The 9,704-nt window shown below is 39.2% G+C and overlaps 1 protein-coding gene across 3 annotated transcripts in view; it reads right to left on the bottom strand.

Annotated features, from left to right (window-relative positions):
• Window positions 1-901: 901 nt before the first annotated feature.
• LOC107599002 (centrosome-associated protein 350) overlaps window positions 902-9,704 on the bottom strand; it is a 43,126-nt gene continuing 34,323 nt past the window's right edge. For 2 of the 3 annotated variants that reach the window (XM_016290488.1, XM_016290486.1), the window contains 11 exons: window positions 8,958-9,193; window positions 8,079-8,272; window positions 7,730-7,889; window positions 6,968-7,128; window positions 6,669-6,805; window positions 6,488-6,570; window positions 4,385-6,375; window positions 3,583-4,056; window positions 3,328-3,474; window positions 3,072-3,194; window positions 902-2,952 (listed from right to left, as the gene is read on the bottom strand). In XM_016290488.1, the coding sequence (XP_016145974.1) occupies window positions 2,791-2,952; window positions 3,072-3,194; window positions 3,328-3,474; window positions 3,583-4,056; window positions 4,385-6,375; window positions 6,488-6,570; window positions 6,669-6,805; window positions 6,968-7,128; window positions 7,730-7,889; window positions 8,079-8,272; window positions 8,958-9,193 (3,868 nt within the window). In that variant the 3' untranslated portion in view covers window positions 902-2,790. The remainder of the gene's footprint in view (window positions 2,953-3,071; window positions 3,195-3,327; window positions 3,475-3,582; window positions 4,057-4,384; window positions 6,376-6,487; window positions 6,571-6,668; window positions 6,806-6,967; window positions 7,129-7,729; window positions 7,890-8,078; window positions 8,273-8,957; window positions 9,194-9,704) is intronic. The other variant, XM_016290487.1, reaches the window with a different exon arrangement.

The following is a 9,704-nucleotide window of genomic DNA, read 5'->3' on the forward strand; positions in this document are numbered from 1 at the left end:
AATTCCCAGACAGATCCATTTTTTTCTTTCCTTTCATCAATATCTTTTTGTTGCCACAAATAACTAAAAAAATAACAAAATTTTGGGGATATATATTTGTTCCAACCTATGAAATACATCTCTGGATTTGATTAGACTTATGTACCAGAGTAGGTTTGGTCATTCCTAGGACAGTATTGACACCTTGATCCATTCGTTCAGAATCACCCTTTGCTCAAATATTGACATATTGCGTATGTGTCCAAAGTTTTTGACTGGGTACATAACACCCAAGGCAAAATGTAAACATTTTACACAAGGCACATGTCACAATTATAGTACACTTTGCTGTGCCATTAGCAGAGGCACAAATATTTATTTATTGTGAGAACTGCTGAATGTGTTGAACTAGTATCTAACAAAATTATACATCAAATGTCTGTTTACCCCCTCCCCCACAACAGAGGTCTGGACTTCCTTGACTGTATCCAACAACTAAAATCATACAATGTCATGATCACTTTCTCCTCTTCTCTCACTTCCTAGTCAAATAAACCTAGAATTGTACATTACGAATATTGTTGGCTCCTTGACGAATTACTTTTGTTTCTCTTTTTTGAAAAAAGTAGCTAAGGCATAAATGCTAATGTTATTTGACATGCAATTCACTGTTAACAAAGTGTAACAACCAAAAACGTAATATTGAATGTCATTCTGCTTCAGTTTTATTAATGAAATGTCTATTTTGTTGTTTAATTTAATGTTGCATGCTAGAAAATTACAATAAAACTGGGGTTTAAACAGCATTTAGACATGCACATCTTCTTTTACTAACCATTTGTTAAAAAGGGCCCTATTTTGTACATTCAGATTATAAAAAGTCATGACAAAAAAAATGTAAAAGATATCACAGCAAATGTTATGACTGAGAAATGACGAGATCTTTATTTACAATTTCCAAAGGATCAATTCAGTTAACAAATATATCTATAATATGTACATGGAAGCAAAAGGAACCACGTCCAATTTCACAGCAATCTTCCACTCTCAGGAGATAGGCATCGACGATATTTACATGGGTAAAACAATTTACAAGTCTTCAAGTGCACCTCTGTCACTCACAGTACATCATTATAAATACACATACACTTACGGGATGTGAAACATTTCTACGACCTACCAATTTAAAAGTAGAAACTGATTATCAAACCACTTGTGCCACACAAATCCTAATTTCCCACCCACAGTTAAAAGTTTAAACGCATTAGCCAAAAAGACTATTAGTAGTAGCCTATTTTCAGAACGAGGTAGAGATCTCTGTTACCTATATAATTAGACATGCTATTGGATGAGCGACTGATGCTTGGTATCAGAGACTCTGTTGATGCATAGATGAAGTTTGACCCACTGACACAGCACAATACTCTAGATCTAACCTCACAATGATGCTGCAGGTCACTATCGGACAGACTGGCTCAGGAAGTACAGCTTTTAGAGAGGTGAGGAAAGGCTGGTTACAGCTAATTATACACACAAGATGATAATCTGTTTCTTATGAGACCAGGCTTGTAATGGCGACTGATTTATAAAAAAAAAAAATGTAAATCACAGTATTCGTGGATAACAGACGAGATGGACGTGCTGAGCCCTTGAGCAGTTCCTCGGAAAGGTACACAATGAGTAAAACACCGCCTTTAAAAGTAAACAAATGTGTCCTTGTGCCAGTGATAACATAACATTACCACTCGTCTTTTTTAAACACAAAAATGTACTTTAAAAAGGTTCTGATGATGGGTACATGCACAAAGGCAAGGCAGAAATGTACATCTTACAGTATTAGAGTAACTTATGTATTTGTCCAGCTATGAAAAAAGAAGTTAAGACAAGATTAAAGCCAAAAGGGACCGTTACAACACTGGTCAAAGGAAGGCTGGGAAAAGTCACTCGTGTGTGAGCAAACGCAACAATGGAGGCACTTAAAATGAATGGGATAAAAGGCAAATGTTAAGGCTAGAAACCAGCATGTCCGTGTTTAGCACAGTTCATATATTTCAATTCAATCTTTTGGCAACCAGTAACTGTAGCAGGTGTTGCCAATACAACATTGTTGTGTATATGGACCAAAACAAAACAATTACCAGAAGTTTTCCTGTTGCTTTCAAAAAGCAGTTAAATATCATTTACATATTTTTGCATTCAACATTATCTTGCATCAAATCCCTTTACACTGTATTGCCATTTCAACATTCAAATTGTACTTATTGTGCTTAGTTCTGCAATTAATCATGTCAATGGTAAAATAATATTTTCCTTAAACACTTTCCAATGTTACTTTCAAATTCAAATGTTACTTTAAAAAAAAAAAATTAATAGAATTAAAAGAAGAAGAAAAAACAAGTGTTTCTTATGATACAATCTAATTGGAAATAAAAACAAATGTTTAAATCCTTAGGTCTGTCCTGATTTGATCTGACCCTTGTGTTTTAATCATGAGACTTGAGAATGGCAGAGCCAGTTTTAGCAGCAATGACGAACAGACACAGTATGGGGAATCTGGACCCAAACAGCTGCTACAATTAACACCGGACCATCAAGAGCCGAGTTCATCAGGCTTCCTAGATGAGAATGTGAACATCTCCATGACAAGTCAGACCTCTGACAAGGTCTAGAATCCTGAATCCACAACTTTCCGTGGCCTGCACAAGCAGACTGAAAGGGAATTCCTCACTGAATGGCCTTTTATGCCAAATCCCCCATTTTGTGTTTAACAGAAGGTACCTAAAGCATTTCTCTGTACAAATGAGAACACAATCACAGAGTTCTTTTGGACTTCTTCTCCTGGATTTGGGTCAGAACGTCAGCTGTGTCTTTTAGCAAGGCATCAAAAATCCCATCAGCAAGCTGCATCTTTACAAAAAGTTCATCCTCATCATAGTTCACCCACTGGGATTCCTCCTCATGCAACTCCTGGACCTAGAAGAGGAAGCGTGATTATAGACTTATGCATTTAAATGTCTAAATAATTCTATAAATCAACACAGTTTTGCAATTTCAGACACCAGCATTCTGAATGTGAAGTTAAATACACTTACCAGAATGTGGTCAACTCTGTCTCGCTTTTTCCGCCCAAATTTGATCATTTTCTGCCAGTCTGTTTTCTGGTTCTGCTCTTTCTTTAGACCACACAACTTTAATACCTCAGTGGTGACAAATTCCTGAATAAAGAATATATATATATATATACACAAATAAACATACGTAAAAAAAATATATATTAAAATATATAATAAAAATAATCATCATAATGAGATGCCACTTTCCTTAAAGCAGCATTGATATCTTGCATACCTGGACTGTTGTGATGTCATTGGGGCATTTCACCCGATGGAAGTAAGTGGAATTAAGGCGATGCGGCTTCATCCATTGTGGCTGATCAACTTTTGGATCTTCTGCATAGATGTCTTGAATGACCTCCCATGATAAATCAAAGACGGCCTGTAAATAAATAGAATGGCAAAGATTTTTACTCATCTTCATGGAAATGCCTACAAAAACCTTGCCAAGGTTAAACAAACACCTCAACGTCAGCATCTCGATACCTACCAGTTTGTAGCTTTGTTGGCATTGAGCCTCCAGGTCATTGGCTTTGGAGTCTCCTTCCAGGAAAATATTAGAGGGTTGAGGTTTGGCTACTCCAGTCAGTCTTGGTCTACCATGACCCAGTTTGCAGCTTTTCCAGATCTCCCGAGTAGCAGCGATGACCAGTTTCTCCACCTCCTGGACAGTGTGAGGAACAATCATGGCAGGCTCCTCTGGTTGCTTCAGCTGCACGGGAAGTTCAGGCCTGGGCGGTGTTTTGACCTGTTCCCCCGCACCCAAACTCAAGGAGCTAGAAATCCCATCTTGCTGCTGTTGATGTTTTTGCTTCTGCTGTTGTTTTCGTGAGCTGAGACCAAAGTCCTCATCGAACCAGTCCTGCTCGTCACCAAGGACATCGAAGAGCTCACGGCTCAGTTCCAGCTCTGCCAGACGTTTAGCTAGCTCTTCCTGTCCACTCGTACCCAGGACAGGGCTCTCCTGTTGAAGAAGCATAGTTAACACTAATCAAGATCACCTCTTGCAACTTCCATCAAGAGAAGATCTGATTTATCTTTACATTCTCTTTTTGAATTTTGCAACACACTGTAGGCCTAAAAAGAGGGTTCCAAGGTAACATCAGCCCCTAGATGTCTGTCAATACAGCTGGAAATGTCAACTTAAGCATTACACATCAGCAATGTTATCAGCTTGTTGGGTAAATCATTCACTTCATTTCAATAAATAACTTTAAAGACTGGGTTATTTTTAACTGGTTTCTCATTTAATCTATTATAGGATCTTTAGATAAATCAAAATGGTCACTTACAGGTCTGTTGCAATGCTCTGGAGATGAAAGTACCTCCTGATCATCATCAAAGAAGGTGCGGAAACTGTCCTTCTTTGTTTTAGATGAAGACCTGCTCTGAGACTTAACGTTGTTGCTTCCAAGTCCATCATCTTCATTGATGAAGTCTCTTTTCAACTGGTTAGCAGCTGATAACTTCTCCTCTTTGTCTTTCTTGATCTTCTGAAATTGCTTCACCGCATCACTTAAGAAGTTTTCCACAAGATTATCTGCTAGGATAGTCAAAGCCCTTTTGTTATTCAAGTCTTCTCTATTATCGAGACTGGCCTCCTCGATTGAGATGTCAGTGGTTTTCAGAAGACCATCAACTCTGGACTTCTTATCCTCAACCAACAGGTCCAAAATGACTGCTGTTGGTTCCTCTTCCTGCTTTTGTTTTTTGGATGTACCTTTATCCAAATTATTGAGCAATGGAACAACATTATCAACAGATGTGTCCTCGAATTTGAGAATGTCCCTGTCTCTGCCGTTAGGCACTGTGTACTGACTTTTGTCACAGTCCTTAATGATATTGCAGTCAATATCATTAAAATCCAGGTTATGCTGAGATTTAAAAAAGGTGCTTTGCCCAGTGGAAAGCTTTTTGATGTTAATTTCCAATGGCTTTTCATGCTCATCCAAAGGCTCTCTAGTCTCAGGATGCAAATATAGGTCAGATTTTTCTCCTTTAATTTTGTTTAGCAGATTTCTGTGCTCTAACTGCTTCTCAGAACCTTTGTTTTTACTATTTGGCTGGTCATCACATGATGAATCTTCATCTTCAGTCTCTGCACTGGCCTCAAATTTCTCTGGAAGACGAGAGATCTTGTCTGGTGGGGCAAATATACCGTGTTTTTCCCTACATTCGAAGTACACTACCCCATCGTAAGTTCCATTGTTACTTCCCTCAGGGTTGTCCAGTTCAACCCCGGCCCAGAATCCATTGGCAAAGTTAGTTTGTCCCTTGAATCTCAGTGTCCCTGGTTGTATATTACTAACCAAAACCCGGTCTCCAATGCAGAAGCTTGGCAATTCATCCTTTACTGGCAAAACTGGCATTTGGTTCTGTGGTGAAGTTGAACATTTTGAATGACTCATTATGTCGTCTTTGGAGCCTTTACCAAGGCTATTGAGGTCTGCATGACTTTCAGTTTGGAAGCTGCCATTAGTGCTTCCTGATCGGACACTTAGTTCTTCTTCAATTTTCTCTTCACTGCTGTACATTGGAGACTTAACAGATTTTTCTTTGGCCTCTGGGGCAGAGGGTGATGTAGGCTTTGATTCATGATTATCCTCCTTAAATGACGACCCAAAGGAAGGCTCAAAGTCATCGTTATAGCCATCACCTGAAGGTGACGGTGTATCTTTCATCTTTGGTGAATCCTCTCTCTTGGACAATGAGAAGTCAGGGGTATAAGAACGATCTATGGCTGAAGGAGTCTTTTCAGCTGAAGGACAGTCTATATCTTTTGATTTCACTACAGGAGAATCAGTAAATCGCATACTCTCTGCAGCATCTGCAGAATCTTCAACTGCTGGCTTGTCATCAGCATCCTTCTCAGACAACCTTTCCTCCTCAAATTTGGGTTTCAAGTCATTCAGCGATGGAATCTGAAGCCCAAGATCCAGTTTAAGCAGAGGGTGAGAGTGTTGGTCAGACTGGTAATTCTCAGACCCCTCTGACCTTGCATATTCCAGTTCCTCCATAATACCCGACTTGTGGCTGGAGACCACACTCTCATCTTCTGAAAAGAGGTCATTGGCTTCTGGTCTAGCAGAATGTTCTTTGATTGAGGGGGCATCTTCAGATTGGTGGCTTGGATACTCTGGACTATGCAAGCTCCTCAAAACGTCCATATGTTCAGGACTTCCCATAATTGGAGTTGGAGTAACTGTAGGAGGATCTTCATCTGAGGAAATGTCATCATGTTCTGATGAATACTTATGAAGTCTTGATGGTGCAACATCATCTGCTAACAAAGGCAGGCAACATACACAATTTTAACATTATGTATACTTTTAATTTGGTCTAAATCAATATTGTTAATGCCAATAATCATGTTTTTAGTCTAAAAGGCATTGCACCTTTATCTGCTGATGTCTCCGTGGGCACAGTCTCTGATTTCTCAGATTCTGTGACGATCTTCCAGTTCTTGCTAGTCTCAGGCCTGTAAAGTAAACATGCATCAAATGTTATGGGAAGTATACAAAAAAAAAATCAGAATGAAGAGTAAATTAAAAATGATTGGTAAATGTCAAGGCTGACCTCTGAAGCGGAGGGGGTTTTATCCGAGGCTTTTCAGTGGCTGACGTGGGAGTTTTAATCTGGGGTTTAGTAGCTGGAGTGCTGTCTGGCTCTTTACTCAACTCAGCCTTGGTCTTCTGAATAAAGTCATTATATGACTGGGGAACCAGAGGAAGACAAACATGAACAAATACAGCATACTGACAATTTTTTAAATAGCCGATTAAAAAATATAGCAAAATAATACAGCAAGACAAGTGCTTTCTTTAAGATGAACAGCACACAGGAATAGGTGAATATGAAAGGAGACGATGGCTGACCTCCAACTGTTTCAGCAGACTCGCCTCCTGAGCTTTCAGTCGCTCTTTTTGCCTCTTCTTTTGCTCTTTCTTTAGCTGATACACCACAGATTTGCGTTTACGGAGCTCGTCCTTGAGGGCGTGAATACGGCTCTCAATATCACTCTGATCAGATGTGGTCTCTGAGGTAAGAGAACCAAAAAAAAAAAAAAAAAAAATCACCATTGTCAAAACATTGTCTTTGCTATAAAAAAAAAAAAAAAAAATGCTTAAGATGGCACTAAACATTGTGACAAAGTACAACATTTAAATAATAAAGATAGGCAATGTTTTAAACCTAAAAAAAGCACAATTTCTTTTAGCACAGTCTCTCTTTTAAGACAGATCATCTGTACAAGGCAGGTAGACTCATCTGTGCTGCTATAACATGACTAAGTGGTTTGATCCAGAGAAGTGCACACACAGAGATAAACAGAGCATTATATTTTGCTGGCACAGTGTTCCTCTTCCTGCATTCACATATCCAATTTAGAAATGATGTAAAGGATAAACTGGAGCAGGCTAAATTAACATACCAGGTATGTAGCACCTTAAGAACTATGATTTGAAAAATAAATTAAGTAAAAAAAAAATATATAAGACCAATGATAAAATGGATTAAGAGCAAAATGCTACATGAAACTATTCTATATGCTGCAGTCTTCAAAAAAAAAGTGTACATTACGTTGATGGAGCAAATCCAGATAATTTTTCAAAGTCTAATGGGGGCAGCAAGGATCTTACCGGATGGAGTGGCCGAATGAGGGTCACTGGTGCAGGCCTCACTGGTCTTGGAGCTAGAGCGCACCTGCATCTTGCTGCTTCCGCTAGTGCCAGTGACAGTCCCAGGCCGGCTACTGTCTGAATGCTGAAGAGAGCTGAGGCTGGCTTTCTCTGGAGGAGACTGCAACACATACAGGAAGAGGGATCCAAGGTCAGGACATGTAAATCACACTCACCAAAGAGAGCTATAAATCAACCCCGTTTAATGAAACAGCACATAAACAAATTTGGACTACTTGTAACTCGAACACATAAACATTAGATGCAGAATTAATTTTTTTTTCGCTCTATGTACAGTTTCAGTTTTCACCTGTTTGCTGTCTGTGGCATTAAACTCAGGTGAGTAGAGGGTATCAGGGGCAGGGCTGTTGCCCGTATGAGGAGAGTGTAGCTCAGAGACAGGTTGGTCTGAGGAAGGGCTGGCCAGCTGCTCTGGAACTGACAAATCAGTGTGCATGCTGGACACAGACAATGCTGGGGAGTCATCATCTTCACTGCCTGCTTCTGTGAGAGCATGCATACAGATACACAAAATGTAACAGTTCAATTCATAATCATTGCTTTGACGGTCTTATACACCGACTTACAAAACTAGCTAACATTTAAAAATCTGGGGCAGGTAAGATTTTTAAAATGTTTTTGAATTAAGTCTTTCAAAATGGTGTATTTGTTTGAGTAAAAATACAGTACCACACTAACAGTGTGAAATATTATTACAAATTAAAATAACTTTTCTATTTTAATATATTTTAACAATGTATTTCTGTGATGGCAAAGCTGAATTTTCAGCAGTCATAACTCCAGTCTTCTGTCACATGTTCCTTCTGAAATAATTTTAATATGCTGATTTAGCTCTCAAGAAACATTTTTCATTATTATCATTGAAAACAGCTGTGCTGCTTAATGCTACGTAATATTTTTGTAGAAACCTTGATAAATTTTTCAAGAACGAATTGAAATTTTAAAAGAACAGCATTTATTGCTATATAAATCTTTTATGTCGTTACTGTCACTTTTGATCAATTTAATGTGTTCTTGCCAAATAAAGGTATAATTTCTTTTGAACAGAAGTATAGATGGAGTACAACTGATCTGCGGTTACTGATGTGCATATACCGGCAGTGCATTAGAAGAATACTTTCAATATCACTTCCTTTCTATCTCAATGCTTTTTTTCCACACTCTTCACCTTGTCCTGAGGGACTCTCTTGTCCACCGCTGGTTTTACGGCGCTCACTTTCCCGGCTGCACTGCTGCAGTGGTGTTCTGTTGCGTGGCTGCTGCTGTTTTTCCCAGGCCGCCAGAGCTTGTTTCTCCATGTGGCGCACTTCGGCCTCCTCCGCGTCCAACCGCTGTCTCCACTCAAGAAGCTCCTCCGCATGTCTGTGCCTCTGCATCAACTGCTGCTCCCTTTTAGTGAGAAACCTACAGGACAGAGAGTGAAGAAGACAAAGAAAGATAGAAAAGGCAGAAAAAGGGAGAACAAGGTTGTGTAAAGCTAAGTGACACAATTTGTAGACAGACCACCACAAAAGCAGGCAAAGCAGAGGTCCAAATAATGCCACTCACCCACCTTCTTCAAACACCAGATTAGTCTCTTTTGCAAAGGATGTGTACCCACACAAACCCTCATAAACACACACACACATTCCAAAACATGCTTCCCAAAACAGGCACAGCTCCACTTGGTGACCCGCATTCATTTTAATGGGAAAAACAGCCCTACTGTGCCTTTAACATCCTTATCAGGGTAAAACTCATGCATCTTATACAACTCATGGGTGACACACATGGAAACAAACTCCTGAAAAACTGAAACAAGTAGGTTCCACCCAGGGTTTTGACAAACAGTGTTAGGCTTTTGTCTCTAAGTGCAATCCTGCAATGGAATTATTTGATTGTGCATTTGCTTTCAGAATTTTTTTTTTTTTTATAT

This window comes from Sinocyclocheilus grahami, unplaced genomic scaffold (genome assembly GCF_001515645.1).
Source record: "Sinocyclocheilus grahami isolate Dianchi unplaced genomic scaffold, SAMN03320097.WGS_v1.1 scaffold259.1, whole genome shotgun sequence".
Lineage (NCBI taxonomy): Eukaryota > Metazoa > Chordata > Actinopteri > Cypriniformes > Cyprinidae > Sinocyclocheilus > Sinocyclocheilus grahami.